Genomic DNA, 20662 nt, shown 5'->3' with positions numbered 1-20662 from the left:
AAATCAATAATCAAGGAGGCAATTTTGTTCGCGAAGGCCCTCAAGAACAGGGTAACGGTGGCAGAATCCGCTCTGCCACCCGTATTCAAAAATTGTACAGGGAGAATCGGAGGAAAGCGATGCAGGAGGTGCTTGAAGGCCCATCACCCTCTTGCCAGGTGCCTAAGGATGATGTCGACAGGTACTTCCGCGCGTTGTACTCTGACGATTCTCCCTTCAATGAGGAGTTGCCAGCGAGACAAGTATGGCCACTGGACGAGAGCGATGAGTTGGCCGAGGCCTTGATCGTTCCTCTTTCGGCCACTGAGGTCAGCCGGAGGTTGGCCAGAATGCAGGACACTGCACCTGGCCCCGACGGTCTGAAGTACAGTGACCTTAAGAGGATGGATCCTGGTTCCGGACTGCTCACCGCAGCATACAATGCGTGCTACCGTCTAGGGGCCATACCAGTGTCGTGGAAAGTCTCTAACACTGTATTAATTTACAAGAAAGGAGACCGAAACGACCTGTCAAACTGGCGACCCCTCGCGATGGGCAATACCATCTATAAGCTTTTCGCCGCCTTGATTGCTGATCGCCTGACGAACTTTGTTGTCAACGGGAACAGGCTAACCTCCGCCCAGAAAGGCTTTTTGAAGTACGAAGGTTGTCTAGAGCACAACTATGTAGTTCAAGAAGTCTTAACGGATGGAGCGCGTGAGGGTAAAGATGTGATCATCGCGTGTCTGGATGCTTCCAATGCTTTTGGATCCATCCCACACGAGGTGATATATGATGCTATTGACGGGATTGGAGCACCCAAAGTGTTTCAGGACCTGATAAGGAGTTTGTATACTGGGTGCACGACGAGGGTTCGTACCAGTGAGGGCTTTACTGATCCTGTTCTTCTCATGAGAGGAACAAAGCAAGGATGTCCGACTAGTCCGATCGTCTTTAACATTGGCACTGATTCTGTTCTCCGAGCGATAGAAGAACTTAATCGGGGCTACATGTTAAAGACCAAGCGGGTCGCCTCCAGAGCGTATGCCGACGACTATTGCTTTGTTGCTGATAGTGTGGAGGACATGGAGCAGATGTTGCTGACTGTCAGTGTTGCCGCTAAAAGGGTTGGCATTAAGTTCAACACCTCAAAATGTGTCACCTTGCACGTCTCCGGCAAGGGTAGTAAGCGTGGTGTACTTGACACCAAGTTCAACATTGACGGTGGGCAACTAAAGTCATTGGCGGAGGGAGAGTCTTATGATTACCTGGGCGTCCCTGTGGGCTTCAACATTAACCAGACTCCCATTGCTACAATAGGTGAAATGCTAGCTGATGCTAGATCGATCGACCGGTCTCTTCTTGCTCCGTGGCAAAAAATGGACGCTCTTCGGACGTTTATTATGCCACGGATTGATTATATTTTACGGGGGGGAAAGATCGATAAGACACCGTTGATCATGGCTGATAAAGTGCTGAGAAAGTTGGTGAAAGGCTGGATGCACCTTCCACAGAGAGCAAGTGCCGAAGTAGTTTACTTGCAACCGTGGAAGGGTGGAGGTGGTATCCTCCCGCTTGCGGACCTAGCGGACATTTCTGTCATCGCTCAGGCTTTTAGGATGTTATCCTGTAAAGACCTTGAAGTGGCGGAAATCGCGAAGTCCTCACTTGAGCAGGCGGTCCAGAGACGTACAAGTCACCAACCTTCGATGCAAGAAATTGCACAGTATCTTTCGGGTTCACTGGAAGGACCGTTTGCGCGGAACCAAGGTGACCCAAGTCTATGGTCGAGGGTGCGGATCGCGACAAGGCGTCAAGCTAGTCGGTTTGGCCTATCGTGGGAATGGTGTGCTGCTAACGAGGAGCTCGCACTAAAGTGCAAGGACGTTGAGGGGCGTTATGCTTTAATTGGCCCTAGTTTAAGATCACAAGTAATATGGCGCCTAAGAAAGGCGGCCCAAGCATTTTATTATGAGACGCTTACAATGAAGAAGGACCAGGGTAAGGTATGGCAGGTCACGGCCCGCAATCGTGAGAGCAATCTCTGTTTGCGGGATGGTAAATATATTCGTTTCGCAGAGTGGCGCTTTATCCATCGTGCGCGCCTAGACGTCTTGCCTCTTAACGGGGCAATTCGTTGGGGGCAGCGAGATAAACGCTGCAGAGTGTGCGGATATAGCCTGGAATCCCTTCCTCATGTCCTGAATCATTGTATGACGCACTCAGCGGCATATCAATTAAGGCATAACTCCATACTCAACAGGGTATCACAGGCCTCGAGGGCGGCGGGAGATACGCGAGTCAATAAGCGCGTTCAGGGAGTTGACGGGGATCTGGCACGTCTCAGACCTGACATTGTTGTTAGGAACGAACGGGCCAAGTCGGTGCTCATTGTAGATGTCACTGTAGCCTTTGAGAACCAGTGCGTAGCCTTCGATGATGCGCGTCAATCTAAGATTGATACGTATCATGAGCTCGCTACTGCATTAAGGGCGCAGGGGTATCAGGTGCGTATTGACGCGATCGTTGTCGGCTCTCTAGGTGGATGGGACCCTAACAATGAGGCGGTTCTGAGGGCGCTTAGTATCTCACCATACTATGCTCGTCTGATGAGACGTCTCATTGTGTCGGAGACCATTCGCTGGGCGCGGGATATATATGTGGAGCATGTGTCTGGTCAAAGACAGTATGTTGGTACCGTGGCGCCAAGCGAGGATGCTTCGTGCGTCCGCCCTGACACGGACCTGACCAATGGACCACTGTCGTCTTTCCTAGTGCCTCCACCATTGCGATCGCCGCCACTGCAAATTTAATTAATGTTTTTAAATTCCTTACTGACTCGCGCGCTAACTACTGCATCTGACGTTTGCTGTCACTGTCGTTATTGCTACGCGCTATTAACTATTTATATATATTTTTATACATATATGTACGCATACACACACGCTAATTTACTATTGTATTTATTTATTTATTATGGTGTATGCGTATTTATCAATATGTTTTCTTTTCTCGTATATATTACTTCTGCTGACTAAACTCACCCCTTTCGCTGCATACAATGCTGGACCATTGTCATGTGGGGAAGGGGGTGATGTAAATATTATTTTCATTGACCGTACCTTATGTACACAATTTGTTTTCCTTTTTCTTTTTTTACACCACAGAGATTGATTCACTGCGGGTATAATACGATATTTGACTATGTAAACTATTTGACTAATTTTTCCTGTATATATTCAATGTGATGACTCCCGCCACCTGAATATCTATATATGTATTGTTCTATAAGTGTTTTTTTATGTTAATTGAACCTATATAATAAGAAAAACACTTGCTGTACCCGGTGGGGGTTCGCCTCCACCGGGAAGTTTTAATGACTTTAAATAAAGTGAATTTAATCTGTTCTTATCAGCTTAATATCTGATACGATTCTCATTGAGAATCCAGTATATTAATCTGATTTTTGGAATTCGGTCGAGTCCCGGAGCTTGCTCCGGTTTGACCACGAGTTGCCCTGGCATTGCAGTGCCGTCGGGTGCAGCTCCCACAGACTGTTTCCAAAAATCAGATATACCTGACCTATTTTTGCGGGGGACAACAGACCCCCAGCAGTAATTTAAACTTAAAAAATTTTTTTTACTTGAAAAAAATCACTTTGACCTTAGTTCCTTTATGACAATTTTAGACGCAAATTCACAGAGTTTTTATTTTATACATTGTGCGGTCTTATTTATTTAAATTATTGTAACTTATTTATTTAATTTATTGTTATTTATTTAAGTTATTTATTTAATTAAATTTAGAGTCAGTGCAATATTATTATTTATTAAACACCTTCTGTGATATTTTGCCGAGAAGTGATTTTATTTGTGCCACGACGACGAGCAGCTCGGAGTCCCCGGAGGTCTTCAAAACCAAGTGGAGTTCGGTTCTGTGGTGGCTGTCAAAGGTAAGTCTCATACATTTATTAGTTTACGGGGTCCCTCTTTTTCTTCATTTCTCTACTTACCTTCCCTTTATCCGTTTTTTTACCTCGGGTTACTAATCAAATAGTAACCTACTCTCGGGAGTCTGGTAGTCGTTGCTGACAACTGTCGGTAACCCTATCTCTCTCCCATTTCCGGGTTAGGTAACTTACCAGTTGACGCGAGTCGATAAAGTAGGTTCCTAACTTACTCCTCGCGGTGAAAACCGTTCCCGGAGACTTGTTAGCAACAAGTTAACCAGTTTCACTGGTAACTGACCGCTTCAGTCTCTATCCTTCCAACTACCTACCCATCTATCTCTTTCTGTTCGGGTTTGTGACGTATCTTGTCACTCTCTCGTTCCCTCCTGTGGTTCCCAATTGCGAGTGGCAGCATATCCACTGTCATCCCGCAATACAAGAGCCACAGTCTTTCTCTCTCGGTCTATAGGTTCGGGAGCGGGCAATACAAATTGCTCTCTCTCACTCCTATATACCTTTCGTTCTTTCCCGACTGCTAGTCGTCGGGTGTAGCGATCTCAATCGCTCTCCCGATTCTCTAGTAGCCGAAAACTCTTTCTATCCCGGTCCCTAAGGTGTGAGGGGTTGCAATTCCCATTGCTTCCCGTCGCTCCAGTACCGATCTCTTTTCTATCCCGGTCCCTCGGGTTCAGGGGGTGGCAAATCCCAATTTGCTTCCCTTGCAACTCTGTACCGATCTCTTTCCTATCACGGTCCCTTGGTGTAAGAGGGTAGCAAATACAAATTTGCTCCCCTTTTATCCCGTACCGGTTCTTCCGTATTCTTCCGTTCCCCAGGGATACCCCCGCGACTAAAGGGGTAGTCATATACCTCTTTGTGTGAGGCTTGTCGGCGATATTCAACATGGAGATCGAGCTCCAATTCCCTTTTGTTTTTCCTGTGCGGTGCCCTCTTTGTGCTACTGCCATGAAGAGGACACTGCGCCAGTATTGTAATTACGCTAGCTTCAATCAACATCTCTCGCGGGAGCACCCGAATGCAGACATCAGGTACTTTTGCCGTACCTGTAAATATAAGTCCCTCAAGCCTAAGGCCGTGGCGCTGAAAGACGTCAAGGCCCATTTCAGAAAGGCCCATCCGGGTGCCTCCGCGAAGGATGTTGAATTACCCTCCGGAGAGTCCGAGCTCCCCGTCGTTAAAGATCGGAACCGCCGAAGCGGAAGCGCGAGGCGTAGCATCCCCTTAAACTCAAGTCCCGTTACTCGCTCACCCCCCAGCAGGCCCAGTACACGTCCGTCGCCTGCTAGCACTTCAACCACCATCTCCAGAAGTCCAGCGGGTACGGGAACCAGTGCCCCACCGGTATGCTCTAGCGCTGCCGGCATCGGTCCCAGTAGTCGCCTATGCACCCCCAAACCAGTAGCAACTACAACAATAACAACAACAACAACAACAATAATACCAATAACAACGCCCTCTGTTAATACTACAACGAGCTACACGTGCTCAGTCCTGCCAAAGAAGTCCAGGCCGACCGTGGCTTCCAACGTATTATTGAAGAAGAAGGTAGTAGTCCGGCTCGAGAGAATACCACCATCTACCTCAAAGAGCCCAGGCAGCGGCGGGGCCGCCTCCAAGGCTCCCTCACCACCATCACGAGTCCTGACCAGGTCAATGAGGGCAGGCAGTGTGCCCCCTCCACCGATTAACAGCAAACCACCATCTTCTGCGACCCTGGTGACGCCTGCAGTGTCATTTGCTACAGTCGCCAGGGGTACAAGGGCACAATCTGCCCCGCCAACTCCAGTAATTGCCAGAAGGGGACCTGGTCGACCAAGAAAGGACATTGCCGTTGCCACTTCCACCAACATAGCGGCTATTACCACAGCCACGGTCACAACCACAGTGATACGGGGCTCTGTTACCTCGCCCCGTATATCAAGCAGCCCAACGACACCACCAACAACGTCAAGCGGACTGGGCACCATCAGAGAGGCCGATAGGGTGCACAATGGGGCTACTGGCGACAATACCGACGATAATGACCATGATGAGGGCACGGGGAACAGTCAACAACACCAGCAGCAGTCCACGTCAACTCCAACACCATCTGCGGGCGACGTGGACCATCCGCAGCAGCATCTGTTCCCCCAAATTATTATAAATTCACCCCCAAACATGGCTACGCCTCCCGCCCCTAGGACTGTCAGCCCTGCCGTCACCACTTACCCACCGCTCAACAACAGTATTACTATTTCATGCAATAGCAAAAATTCTAGTCCAACAAACAACAATAACGACAATAGTATTACAACACAAAACAATAGTCTAGTCAATAACCCAGTAAATATATCCACAACAAACAATAGTCTCATGACTGGTGGCGGCAGGGCGGACACTCCTAATAGCGCGAGCAATGGCGACAATGACAGCAATAACCTTTTTAGTATTTTTAGTTCTAGTCGACACACTGCTGCTGCCGGGAGCGGCAGGGGCGTCAATTACCGTGACTGCAACAATAACAATAACAACAACAACAACTCTTGCATCAGGTGTGAATGCGGTAGGCGCATCACACCTGATATTTTTAATAGCCTGAGCAGTTGCGGTGATACTAATGGCGTCACTGTCCTGAACGGTAGCAGCAGTAATTCTAATAATAACAATAATTATAATAACAATGTAGTTAACATAAATAAATGGACGCGAGTTAAACGCGGTCGCGGCGGTCGCAATGGTGGACGCAACACATTTAACAATAGTAGTAGAGTCACCAATAATAGCCCGGTATTACACACCTCCAATGTTTTTAATTTGCTAAACCATGACGACAGTGGAGATGTAAACCATGGGTTAGATCCGTGCCCGGGCGGTCGTTCGGGTGTCCCGCGTGACGCTTCGGGCCGCATACTACAGCGCGACACATATACTTCTTTGCGCCGACCGCGTAACTCCCAAAACCCCCCTTTGCCAAACCCGCGGCGCGAAACCACAACAAACTCTACGCGTCATAATTCCCACCCCCCACAAAGCCGGAAAAACCAGCGACAACCGACCCAAAGGAATATGGCTGGGCCTACGCGAGTGGTCTTGCGCGATAATAAGCGTCAAGAACTCATTGCGATGGCTAACGCTACTGAATCCTGGGATGAACTGGAGGAGATGGACAGGGAACTGTCTGTGTTCTTTCAGGGCACCACAGAATCCAGGCCGGCAGGTCGAGGGAAACCTAGAGGTCGGACGGAAATCAATAATCAAGGAGGCAATTTTGTTCGCGAAGGCCCTCAAGAACAGGGTAACGGTGGCAGAATCCGCTCTGCCACCCGTATTCAAAAATTGTACAGGGAGAATCGGAGGAAAGCGATGCAGGAGGTGCTTGAAGGCCCATCACCCTCTTGCCAGGTGCCTAAGGATGATGTCGACAGGTACTTCCGCGCGTTGTACTCTGACGATTCTCCCTTCAATGAGGAGTTGCCAGCGAGACAAGTATGGCCACTGGACGAGAGCGATGAGTTGGCCGAGGCCTTGATCGTTCCTCTTTCGGCCACTGAGGTCAGCCGGAGGTTGGCCAGAATGCAGGACACTGCACCTGGCCCCGACGGTCTGAAGTACAGTGACCTTAAGAGGATGGATCCTGGTTCCGGACTGCTCACCGCAGCATACAATGCGTGCTACCGTCTAGGGGCCATACCAGTGTCGTGGAAAGTCTCTAACACTGTATTAATTTACAAGAAAGGAGACCGAAACGACCTGTCAAACTGGCGACCCCTCGCGATGGGCAATACCATCTATAAGCTTTTCGCCGCCTTGATTGCTGATCGCCTGACGAACTTTGTTGTCAACGGGAACAGGCTAACCTCCGCCCAGAAAGGCTTTTTGAAGTACGAAGGTTGTCTAGAGCACAACTATGTAGTTCAAGAAGTCTTAACGGATGGAGCGCGTGAGGGTAAAGATGTGATCATCGCGTGTCTGGATGCTTCCAATGCTTTTGGATCCATCCCACACGAGGTGATATATGATGCTATTGACGGGATTGGAGCACCCAAAGTGTTTCAGGACCTGATAAGGAGTTTGTATACTGGGTGCACGACGAGGGTTCGTACCAGTGAGGGCTTTACTGATCCTGTTCTTCTCATGAGAGGAACAAAGCAAGGATGTCCGACTAGTCCGATCGTCTTTAACATTGGCACTGATTCTGTTCTCCGAGCGATAGAAGAACTTAATCGGGGCTACATGTTAAAGACCAAGCGGGTCGCCTCCAGAGCGTATGCCGACGACTATTGCTTTGTTGCTGATAGTGTGGAGGACATGGAGCAGATGTTGCTGACTGTCAGTGTTGCCGCTAAAAGGGTTGGCATTAAGTTCAACACCTCAAAATGTGTCACCTTGCACGTCTCCGGCAAGGGTAGTAAGCGTGGTGTACTTGACACCAAGTTCAACATTGACGGTGGGCAACTAAAGTCATTGGCGGAGGGAGAGTCTTATGATTACCTGGGCGTCCCTGTGGGCTTCAACATTAACCAGACTCCCATTGCTACAATAGGTGAAATGCTAGCTGATGCTAGATCGATCGACCGGTCTCTTCTTGCTCCGTGGCAAAAAATGGACGCTCTTCGGACGTTTATTATGCCACGGATTGATTATATTTTACGGGGGGGAAAGATCGATAAGACACCGTTGATCATGGCTGATAAAGTGCTGAGAAAGTTGGTGAAAGGCTGGATGCACCTTCCACAGAGAGCAAGTGCCGAAGTAGTTTACTTGCAACCGTGGAAGGGTGGAGGTGGTATCCTCCCGCTTGCGGACCTAGCGGACATTTCTGTCATCGCTCAGGCTTTTAGGATGTTATCCTGTAAAGACCTTGAAGTGGCGGAAATCGCGAAGTCCTCACTTGAGCAGGCGGTCCAGAGACGTACAAGTCACCAACCTTCGATGCAAGAAATTGCACAGTATCTTTCGGGTTCACTGGAAGGACCGTTTGCGCGGAACCAAGGTGACCCAAGTCTATGGTCGAGGGTGCGGATCGCGACAAGGCGTCAAGCTAGTCGGTTTGGCCTATCGTGGGAATGGTGTGCTGCTAACGAGGAGCTCGCACTAAAGTGCAAGGACGTTGAGGGGCGTTATGCTTTAATTGGCCCTAGTTTAAGATCACAAGTAATATGGCGCCTAAGAAAGGCGGCCCAAGCATTTTATTATGAGACGCTTACAATGAAGAAGGACCAGGGTAAGGTATGGCAGGTCACGGCCCGCAATCGTGAGAGCAATCTCTGTTTGCGGGATGGTAAATATATTCGTTTCGCAGAGTGGCGCTTTATCCATCGTGCGCGCCTAGACGTCTTGCCTCTTAACGGGGCAATTCGTTGGGGGCAGCGAGATAAACGCTGCAGAGTGTGCGGATATAGCCTGGAATCCCTTCCTCATGTCCTGAATCATTGTATGACGCACTCAGCGGCATATCAATTAAGGCATAACTCCATACTCAACAGGGTATCACAGGCCTCGAGGGCGGCGGGAGATACGCGAGTCAATAAGCGCGTTCAGGGAGTTGACGGGGATCTGGCACGTCTCAGACCTGACATTGTTGTTAGGAACGAACGGGCCAAGTCGGTGCTCATTGTAGATGTCACTGTAGCCTTTGAGAACCAGTGCGTAGCCTTCGATGATGCGCGTCAATCTAAGATTGATACGTATCATGAGCTCGCTACTGCATTAAGGGCGCAGGGGTATCAGGTGCGTATTGACGCGATCGTTGTCGGCTCTCTAGGTGGATGGGACCCTAACAATGAGGCGGTTCTGAGGGCGCTTAGTATCTCACCATACTATGCTCGTCTGATGAGACGTCTCATTGTGTCGGAGACCATTCGCTGGGCGCGGGATATATATGTGGAGCATGTGTCTGGTCAAAGACAGTATGTTGGTACCGTGGCGCCAAGCGAGGATGCTTCGTGCGTCCGCCCTGACACGGACCTGACCAATGGACCACTGTCGTCTTTCCTAGTGCCTCCACCATTGCGATCGCCGCCACTGCAAATTTAATTAATGTTTTTAAATTCCTTACTGACTCGCGCGCTAACTACTGCATCTGACGTTTGCTGTCACTGTCGTTATTGCTACGCGCTATTAACTATTTATATATATTTTTATACATATATGTACGCATACACACACGCTAATTTACTATTGTATTTATTTATTTATTATGGTGTATGCGTATTTATCAATATGTTTTCTTTTCTCGTATATATTACTTCTGCTGACTAAACTCACCCCTTTCGCTGCATACAATGCTGGACCATTGTCATGTGGGGAAGGGGGTGATGTAAATATTATTTTCATTGACCGTACCTTATGTACACAATTTGTTTTCCTTTTTCTTTTTTTACACCACAGAGATTGATTCACTGCGGGTATAATACGATATTTGACTATGTAAACTATTTGACTAATTTTTCCTGTATATATTCAATGTGATGACTCCCGCCACCTGAATATCTATATATGTATTGTTCTATAAGTGTTTTTTTATGTTAATTGAACCTATATAATAAGAAAAACACTTGCTGTACCCGGTGGGGGTTCGCCTCCACCGGGAAGTTTTAATGACTTTAAATAAAGTGAATTTAATCTGTTCTTATCAGCTTAATATCTGATACGATTCTCATTGAGAATCCAGTATATTAATCTGATTTTTGAAACCAGACGAAAATCCGGGGCTTGCTCCGGTTTTGTCACGAGTTGCCCTGGCATTGCAGTGTCGCTTGGTGCAGCTCAATAATACCTTTAAACATAAAACATCTCTTTCTAGGTTCGTTCTAGACTATTGAATTTCACATAATAGTGAAAAATAAAAATTTTTCATTTTTCACAATTTCTTATTTTTACCAAATCCTATACGAACAAAAATTTTCATATTGGATATTTTTCGAATAAAAATTATTTTTCCGTCAAAGAATACTTGACATCTTCAAAAAATATATAAATATTCTTGGAATAAATAAGTATTGTTAACGCTCAATTCTACAAATGGTTAAATTATAAATAAAATAATTTAAAGTTTTCGAGCACGATTCATATACATCCAATAAATTTTACTGACTCGGGACTATTTGTTTCGGGTATTTTACGTCTTGGACTTCTGCTTTTGCGGATTCGATCTTTGACGACGGGGAGCTCGGACTCTCCGAAGGGTAGGTCAACATCTTTCGCGAAGGCACCTGGATGAGCCTTTCTAAAGTGGGCCTTGACGTCTTTCAACGCTACGGCTTTAGGCTTTAGCGATTTGTAATTACAAGTACGGCAAAAGTACTTGATATCTACATTCGGGTGCTCCCACGAGAGATATTGATTGAAACTCGCGTAGTTACAGTATTGCCGCAGTGTCCTTTTTATGACATGAGAATTCACTCACTTCTACTAAAAATTGATTTCTCGATTGTATACATTTTTTTTGTGAGATAAAAATATTTTTTCTCAATGCTACATTTATCTAAACTCGACTATTATAAGTTTTTTTTTTAGGCCACGTTGAACTTCTAACCCAAATCTTTCTTACTATTTAAAAAATTATGGATTAAACACAAAAAAATGATTTCTTAAATATTAAGAAATCTTCTTAAATGCTAAAAAATCCCTCTTTCAGTATACAAATACTATTTCAATAACTTCTTGAGTGTAATTATATTATTTATTTCAACTACTGAATATTATAGAATGAATAAAAATTGAAATAAGTTTTATAGTAATTTATGTTAAATAAATTATAATATTCAAGTTCTACTCTTACAAATATTGTTAACTCAAAATTATAATATACAGATCACAACTTTTAGACAAGTTTCTCAAGAGCGGAATGTGTTTATCAAGTAAAGGACTTTTTGGCTGATAATATATTTGAGTACCCACTTCCGGAAGTTCGGTTGTTGACACTGGCAAGTGTCGGTAATACCAGCACTCTTCTTTATCCCAGTCGGTAATAATTGGTACTCAGGGTCAGTCGGTACAACCGAAATTAATGATTCTCAGATCTGATAATTAGATGCGAACCGTGGATTTATTTACTAGAATGGAAGCCTATATACTGAAATAGATGCATCTATGGTCACGATTGGTATCCGATATAAAAATGCATGTAAGCTATCTTTTTATCAGGTTTACATTTCTAATTATAACTACATATGCATTTATATAAGATCATCTCTGATAATAGATGTTACTTCTAATCATAATTAGATAGATAGATGTTCCTTTATGATTATGTCTACTGTTATATAAAATCAAGAATTAATGTATTTCAAATTCAAACACATAATTTTCTGATCATCGGTTCGATTAAATATCAAATGCTGTAATGACTAACAGCTTAATTATAGTTGTGATAAGACAATTTGTTTCTAATTTGTTTAACCTTGAATACACCTAATTATATTAATGAATAACTAGCTTACCTAGGATCTATCATCATTACGTCTGAATTATAATTATAATCAAAACTCTTATGTAGATCAACTAAAAGTATAATCTTGTAATAATTAACCTCATTAGAAATTTTTTTTGTTACGAAGAATTTCTTCGGAATCTACAGATTTGTAATCAGTAATCAGTAACATTTATACTGCTACGTAATCAGAACGCATTGAAGAATGTAGACCAAATAAATTAAAAAATCCCAAAAACATGGATGTAATGAGGATCCTCATGTGAATTTTTGAATTTCAAACTATTTTACTAAATTAATGATAATTATTATTGACAATAAAATGTCGCTTATAGATAAGAACTAAATTTTTTCGTAATCGACTCTTTTTTCAATTTATCATTAACGCACATAAAAATCAACATTCTATATAAATAATGATTATAATTTATATTTTGTTTAATCGTATGTCTCTAACGATTGTTTTTATTAAAAAATTAATTTCTTTAAATTTTATTTCGTTACTTCGTAATTTACATTTTTCAAATATTCATAGTCATGAGTTAAATATATGTGCAAGTGTTTTATAAGCTGCTTCAAATTATAATGTTGTTAATAAATTAAAGAATTAAGTTACTGCAAAGAAATGTCACAAAGTTTTACTGATAAGTTATTAATTACAAAAAAAAAAAAAAAAAAAAAAAAAAAAAACATAAAATAAAAAATCGAAAAAACATAAATTAATTCGACACATGGACTGTTAGCAATTACTTTTAAAACACTTACGTAAAAAAGCATACATTAATTAATCTTTGTCACATGATGTTTTATGGTAATACAATTTTTTGTTTTTGTAATGTAATAAACTGATAGTTCATTTAAATTATTTTCATTTAATTTTATTGAAAAAAAATTCTATGACTTAGGCATGATTTCAACCGAATTTCAGCAAAAAAAAAAAAAAAAAAAACATATTATTAGAATATTATTTTTAATAGCATGAATTTTTTTTTACGCTTTAATCTTTGTCTCAAAATATTTTTCTAACTTCATCTAAAACAAATTCATGATAATTAGGCAGAGAAAAATTTTTCTATAAGTTTCAACTTATATGATATATAAAAATTAAAAAAAATATTTTTTTTCTGAATTATCGACGTTTAGTGATAGACTATTATTACGCAAACAAATAATTCATCCAATTTAACTTAAATTTGATTTATTTCATATTTCACACAAGTAATAATTATTTTACGGTTTAATTATGCTAATGATTTTTATTATTTAAACAAGTGCCGTGACTATTTTATATTATTATAACACAGATATATATTTTTCGATAGCGGGGAATATTCGTATAAATAGTCAAATAAATCATTCTCTCAGATTATAGTTAATTAAGGTCTTGTCTGAACTACATAAAATAATACTTGAATTGTTTTTTTACAAACAACAAAAAAATGTATATTCAAGTTTTTATAATAACTCTTTCTGCATGTGTATTTGCTGAGGTAATTATTAGACTATATTTTATTTATTTAATTATTGTTTAACAATTACACAGAGAAAAAAAATATTGGGAACTTTACCTAAAAATATGAGTTAAAATTACTAAGAAAAATGAATGTAAACTTCATTAGTAAACTTGACTATAAATTTTTATTATATTAGAACAGAATTAAGTAAAATTAAATTTTTATTAACTTTTTTAACTTAATTATACTTATAATATTATTAATATCATAATTGTTTCTATTATTTATGGCATATGTAATGTGTTGGTGTTGATTTTTATATTCAAAAATAATTTTGACTTGACCGAGATTCGAACCCTGATCTCCCGCGTGCGAATCCTATCCTTAGCATGTCGGTCCGATGTCTCTTTTTTAAAATTAACCCCGAATGTTATACATATTTGAATACGACTATCGAAAAGTTACTAAACAACTCTAATTGAGAAACCTAATATGAAATAATTCAAACACGATTCGAAACAATTCAAAGTTGGCAAAATTTACTGTATATAGATGTACACTTTAAAATGGATTGAATCGTTTCAAATGAGATTTCTGATCAGGGAGATCATAATTTCTATATATTGTAGAGTATTGAGGCATATTTTTTAGATAATTTTCATATTTTTATTTTTAAATGTAATAATCAACGTTAGGTAATAATTTAATATTCTCTTTATAAAAACTGCAGTTCTATTAATAAAGAATACGAACAAATCAATAATAAAAATAATTTTATCTATTAAAGAAATCGGTTATACTATCATTCAAAGGATAAAAGTTTATATTTGAAAATAATTGACTGTTTCTATAAATTTTTGTTTATTAATTTTCAGCCTCATTCCGTAGCACCAAATGCACCTCACAGTCTTACTGGAGATTTCCTACGAAAAATCGGTGATTTCAAACATCAAGAAGCTGAAGTTGCTGACAGTATAGTAATAAAAATATTTTATTTACAGTAAAAAAATTTTAAAAAATATTCTAATAAACTATTTTTCAATTTTTTAAGTTTAATTCATTGAAATTTCACGGTAATCGGAAAGCTCATACGGCTCCTGGTGATTTATTACGAGGTGTTGGTGATTTTAAGTATCGGGCGGCAGATGCTGCTGATGATGTAAGTTTTTATAAATAATTTTTCATGGTTGCAATGATAAATACAATAAGTGGTTACGGAATTGGTAATTGATCAACAGGTAGTAGGATCAATCAAAGATAAGGTAGGACAAGGAACATCGGTTATTTCCGGGATGTTTCAAGGACTTTTGAATAAGAAACATTCAGGAAGTGAACATCCTTCGACCCCAACGACACCACCTGCTCCAACGCCACCTGCAGTATCTACAGACTTTTCTGCGTCATTTACTCCGACTTTCCCATCACAAACAGGGTCAGAGCCAGGTCCTTCAAATCCATCAATACCACCTGCAGGATCTATAGACTTATCTGGATCATATAATCCATCTTTCCCACCACAAACAGGGTCACAGCCAGGTCTTTCATATCCATCAAGACCACCGGCAGGATCTATAGACGTCTCTGGATCATATAATCCATCTTTCCCACCACAAACAGGATCACAGCCAGGTCCTTCATATCCATCAAGACCACCGGCAGGATCTATAGACATCTCTGGATCATATAATCCATCTTTCCCACCACAAAAAGGATCACAGCCAGGTCTTGGATATCCATCGAGACCACCTGCAGGATCTATAGACTTTTCTGGATCAGCAGGATACTACCCCGATTACGATGTGTATCCATATCCAGACGTGAAAAAAGCAGAAGGCCGTTTCGTATTCATATATGATGGAGGACAAAGAGATCTAACGATCGATGACATTATTGAAGCTGGAAAATATCTGGCAGAAGCAAAAAAAGCAGCTCTCAAAGATAAAAAAAACACATCATAGACTTAAACAAAAATTTTATATGAATGATATTAGTTATTACTCTTATGTATAAAGATCGCAATATAAATTTAAGAATAATATTGTCTACAATTACTTTTTATCTCTTCCGTTTGTTACTAGTATTATCTAAAAAAACAAATCTGGGCGTCGGTTGACCCTGCGGGCCAGCCCCAAAACTTCCCGCTGTTTTCGGCCTCAAAGAGCTTGAAAACATTAGTGTAGATATATTTTCGAGCTCAGAATGCTATCACATGCAATTGTTTTTTTACGATCTTTTCAAGCTCTGACAAGTTACCTGTTATGCTGAAGTTTGAAAATTTAAGAATCGAAAATCATCAATGAAGCGGTTTTTAAAATTTAGTTCCTAATTATGTTCAGTAAAATAAGTGTATTGAGGCAGAAATCAATGTCAGGGATCAAAATCAAGATTTAAATAAGTTTTGACTCATGTAAGAAACAATAAAATATGAAATATCCGATAAAAATATTAAAAACTACGTTTTATTGATTTTTTTGTTGATAATATGATTTAAACTAAAAACCAAGTTCGATGACATTATATGATAAAAAAAAACCATAAAAAAGATGAGTTTGTATGATATCAGGCACATTTTAGTACGTTATATTATGATTTATCCGGAAAAAATAACATAAAATGTTATTTTTTTAACATTTCAACGCCGATATCTTTTGAACTAATCAATCGATTTTGATAGTTGACGTGGCAATCGGCGCGTTTTATTGAATTCTAGAGCTGATTAAAATTTGAAATCGATCGCGTCAGTCGTTTCGAAAATATTTAGAAAAAACCGTTTTTCACCATTTCTTTCTCCCGCGATAACTCTCGAACGAATTATCCGATTTTGATGTTTGAGGTGGCAATCGACGCGTTTTATTGAATACTAGAGCTGATTGGATTTTGAAGTCGATCGTATAAGTCGTTTTTGAGAAATCAATAAAAAACTAAAAAAAAAATTTTTTTTTTTCGTAATGCGCAAATATTTTCGAGTCTATTCTATCAAATAATCTGAAATTTTCAGGAAAGTTGATGGCCAATAAGCTCTTTCGATTGCCACCTCAACCATCTAAATCGATTCATTAGTTCAAAAGTTACAAAGAGTTTACACACACACACACACACACACACACACACACACACACACACACACACACACACACACACACACACACACACACACGCGCGCGCGGACATCATTCTGAAAATAGTCAGAATAGCTTCCTAGGACCTCAAAACGTCGACTTCTGATGAAAACTCGATTTTCGAAAATCGGGGTGAAAACAATAACTTCCCGAAATTTTTGAAAATCGTCCATTTTCTTAGCGGGAAGTTAAAAAAGATGAAAATGTTGTTTATACTATTCCGGATAACTGAATAAATAGTTAAGGTACGATAATAAGAATAACAGAGATTTTACAAAATATTTTCATACATCAGCCAATAATTTTTTGTTCAAATCATAAAACCGATCGTCGATAGATTCTTAATGAGGTTTTTATCGCGTACATTATTAATTAGTTCATACCAAAAAATAAAAAATGAGTCAATTTATACTCATGAGTAACCGTCACAATGAAACGTAATTTTTATAAAATGTAATACTCTAGCATAAAATTTGTTTTTTTTCAACTACAACTATTTGCAATTAATTGCGCTATCAAAATCTGATAAAAATTTCAAACACCCGAAAAAATTAGCAACTGAACTACTGGACCGTAGCTTAGAAGTCAAGAGATTAAAAGGAACTAAATCATTAGATCTGCAATGATTCCTATAAATAACATCCCTGTCAAAATAAAAAAAAACGTAAATAGATGGTTTTTTATCAATAAAGATCTGAGACATCCAAATCAATTAGTATCATATAGGATAGATTATAATTTTTCAGTAAATAATAAGAAAATAAATTTTGTATTTTAGTTTAAGGATTTTTCCTTTAAAATCATTGATAAAGCATATTTCTGCAAAATAATGTTTCATAAAATTTTTTTTTTTATTAATCCTAATATGATTGAATTAAAAAATTTTATCCAATAATCGAAACTTTTTCATATTTAAACCAGAGCGTGATATCTATTCTGTAAATTATTATTATCATTATACTGATATGACGTTTGTTCAATGGCGGGAATTATAAGTATAAATAGACGACCAAATCAATCAATTATATCATAGTGAATTTAGTTCGAAGATTATATTACTTCAAACTACATCAAGTTATCACGCAAAATAACTTAAAATGTTGACTAAATCACTCATCATAGTTCTGTCTGCTTGCATATTTCTCCAGGTATTATTCGATTTCGTTATAATTTTTATTTTTATTATTCATTTTGTTTTCCCATTGAAAGTTTCACATAAAAATTATTTTTTTATGTCTCCCTTTTTAATAATTCGATCATAAAATTGGTTTTACATTACGTAAATAAATTTTTTACTTATTAACAATTATTTAATATATTGGTAATTTAGTTAATTAACTGTATTCAGATTTCGTAAAAAACAAATCATATATAGTCGTATATATGTCATATGTGATACATATTACGTCACATACGATTCATATGTAATCCACATATGAACCGTATATGATTTATATATGCGTCATTTATGACCCATATATACTCTATATATGATGATATGTAGATTATATGTGTCATATATGACATCTACGATTCATATATAAACCGTATATGATTTATATATGGATCATAAATAATTCATATATGGTGATATGTAATATAAATCATATGTGTCATATATGACCATATATGACACATATGTGATCTATATCTGATTCATATATGATCTATATCTGATTCATAGATGATCTATATCTAATTCATATATGATCTATATCTAATTCATATATGATCTATATCTGATTCTATATGATCTATATCTGATTCATATATGTGTCAGATATGATCTATATATGAGTCATATATAGCGATATGCAGACCATATATAAAGCACATATGATTCATTTTTCACGGGGTAATTTTGGTTATAATTTGAAATTTATTTCCCACATTAATATAGGACAATTATGCTGCTGCAACAGAACACAGCTACACTGGAGATTTTTTTCGAAAAATAGGTGATTTAAAGTATAGAGAAGGTGATGCTGTCGATAGATTGGTAATTAAATTAACAAATTAATTGATATAACGATAACTTTTATAAGAAATTTTAATAAAATACCTTTTTAAATATTTTAAGTTCAGTATATTCCATCCTCACGATAATTCTGACAAACCTAGGCATTCTCTTTCTGGTGATATCTTACGGGCTATTGGTGATTCTAAATATAGATTTGCTGACAAAGCCGATAGAGTAAATATATATTTTTATGATTATTTAATTGATAATTAATTTATTTACTGTGTTTTTGATCAAATATTAAACTTGTGGTTTATTATTAGGCTGTAGAAAAAGTTAAGACTCATGCAGGGGAAGCAATAGGAAAAATCATAAGCAAATTTCAACCAACAGAAAGATCTGTACCAGCTCAACCCAGGCCGAAGGCTGCTCCAATTCCTGACAGACCAATTCCAACATGTCCATCTCCATCGAACCCTCCATCTGAATGCTCTCCGAACCCTGTAAAACCAGCTCCAGTATTCCCATTACCGTCAAAACCAACCGAATACTCTCCGAACCCTGTAAAACCAGCTCCAGTATTCCCATTACCGTCAAAACCAACCGAATACTCTCCGAACCCTGTAAAACCAGCTCCAGTATTCCCATTACCGTCAAAACCAACCGAATACTCTCCGAACCCTGTAAAACCAGCTCCAGCACTCCCATTTCCGTCAAAGCCTCCAACCACAACCATAACCCCAGAACCTTTTGTTCCAAACATTGCTCCCACCGTAAGGTCATCGATTCCTAAATTTTTATTTATTTCTGATGGAATTACACGAGAGCTATCAACAGATGAAATTATCGAAATAGGAAACTATTTTGAACGATCAAGGAAAGTATCTACAAATTATTAATAAGAAACATAAATTTACATGTGACAACTATGAAGAATTCGATTTATGCGAACATGAATTAACAATATTTTTAAAATGAAAAATTGAATGTTTACTTATTTCTATATCAGTTTTATATTTTTGTATTTTGTTATTCTAATTCCATGATTCCAAATTTTGAGAACTGAAAAATGTATACTATGATCTTAAAAAACAATGCAATTAACCACAAATTATATATAGTACAGAAAAATATCATGTTTAATAAATAATCATTTGAAAAAATAAAGATATTTTGAAATTATAAAATTTTGAGTATGAATTTTTTTATTGATAAATTTTTTACGCTGCTATTAATTTAATTGTTAAAAAGCATTGTTTGGCTTATCTATTATTAATTACAGTATATATGTTATCTACATACATATTTTTTTATTGTTGCAACTAAAATTTTTTAACAATGTTATTATTCAAACTTTTATATTTTTTTGGATTTGATCATTATGATTTTTTTAAAGTAAGAACAGGCTATTAATTTACAGTAAAATATTAAAGAGTGCATTTTGATGATTTACAAAAACAGCTCATACTGGTAAATACCATTAAATACCACAAAAATTTATATCATTGATATTGTAGAGTAATTATTCCGTTAACTGTATCGTTATATGCGCAGTTTCAAATTTCATTGAACGATATCTTCTTATCAATTTCGAGCGTTCGAAATTGATGACAAATTTTCGAGGTGGCCGACAAGGTCAACTTGATGTAATAAAAAATGATGCCTTATATATGTGTAGGTATCCTAATTAGTTCTTAATTGCGTACATCATTAAGAAATATTAAAGAACAATTTAACAATAACATCGAATTCCATTAACTCGATGTT

At 38.8% G+C, this 20662-nt stretch overlaps 2 protein-coding genes and 2 non-coding genes across 4 annotated transcripts; all 4 read left to right on the top strand.

Annotated features, from left to right (window-relative positions):
- The first annotated feature begins 3355 nt into the window (after positions 1–3355).
- Positions 3356–3533, top strand: LOC128667693 (U2 spliceosomal RNA). Its single transcript, XR_008403643.1, has one exon. It is a non-coding gene; the product is annotated as a U2 spliceosomal RNA (small nuclear RNA).
- Positions 3534–10527: 6994 nt separating this feature from the next.
- On the top strand, positions 10528–10705 carry LOC128667692 (U2 spliceosomal RNA). Its single transcript, XR_008403642.1, has one exon. It is a non-coding gene; the product is annotated as a U2 spliceosomal RNA (small nuclear RNA).
- Positions 10706–13722: 3017 nt separating this feature from the next.
- Positions 13723–15852, top strand: LOC103570313 (uncharacterized). The gene is made up of 4 exons (XM_008548017.3): positions 13723–13852; positions 14692–14793; positions 14868–14975; positions 15055–15852. Exons 1-4 carry the CDS (start codon positions 13802–13804, stop codon positions 15772–15774), a joined length of 981 nt encoding a protein of 326 aa, XP_008546239.1. The 5' UTR covers positions 13723–13801; the 3' UTR covers positions 15775–15852.
- A 2100-nt stretch (positions 15853–17952) lies between these two features.
- LOC103570314 (uncharacterized) lies at positions 17953–20062 on the top strand. The gene is made up of 4 exons (XM_008548018.3): positions 17953–18083; positions 18836–18934; positions 19016–19129; positions 19219–20062. The coding sequence occupies exons 1-4, from the start codon at positions 18033–18035 to the stop codon at positions 19792–19794; spliced, it is 840 nt and encodes a 279-aa protein (XP_008546240.3). The 5' UTR covers positions 17953–18032; the 3' UTR covers positions 19795–20062.
- The last annotated feature ends 600 nt before the right edge of the window (positions 20063–20662 follow it).

The sequence above is a fragment of the Microplitis demolitor genome, chromosome 4 (genome assembly GCF_026212275.2).
Source record: "Microplitis demolitor isolate Queensland-Clemson2020A chromosome 4, iyMicDemo2.1a, whole genome shotgun sequence".
Taxonomy (NCBI): Eukaryota; Metazoa; Arthropoda; class Insecta; order Hymenoptera; family Braconidae; genus Microplitis; species Microplitis demolitor.
Note: the sequence above shows the minus strand (reverse complement) of the source record. Positions and strands in the feature narration are given on the sequence as shown.

What these genes read in the sequence shown, in the direction of transcription:
- LOC103570313 (XM_008548017.3), top strand. Translation starts at nt 13,802, where the DNA reads ATGTATATTCAAGTTTTTATAATAACTCTTTCTGCATGTGTATTTGCT. An exon ending in CTGAAGTTGCTGACAGTATA is followed by an intron (nt 14,794 to 14,867) that starts GTAATAAAAATA and finishes CAATTTTTTAAG; the next exon opens with TTTAATTCATTGAAATTTCA. An exon ending in CGGCAGATGCTGCTGATGAT is followed by an intron (nt 14,976 to 15,054) that starts GTAAGTTTTTAT and finishes ATTGATCAACAG; the next exon opens with GTAGTAGGATCAATCAAAGA.
- LOC103570314 (XM_008548018.3), top strand. Translation starts at nt 18,033, where the DNA reads ATGTTGACTAAATCACTCATCATAGTTCTGTCTGCTTGCATATTTCTC. An exon ending in CTGCTTGCATATTTCTCCAG is followed by an intron (nt 18,084 to 18,835) that starts GTATTATTCGAT and finishes ACATTAATATAG; the next exon opens with GACAATTATGCTGCTGCAAC. An exon ending in GTGATGCTGTCGATAGATTG is followed by an intron (nt 18,935 to 19,015) that starts GTAATTAAATTA and finishes AAATATTTTAAG; the next exon opens with TTCAGTATATTCCATCCTCA.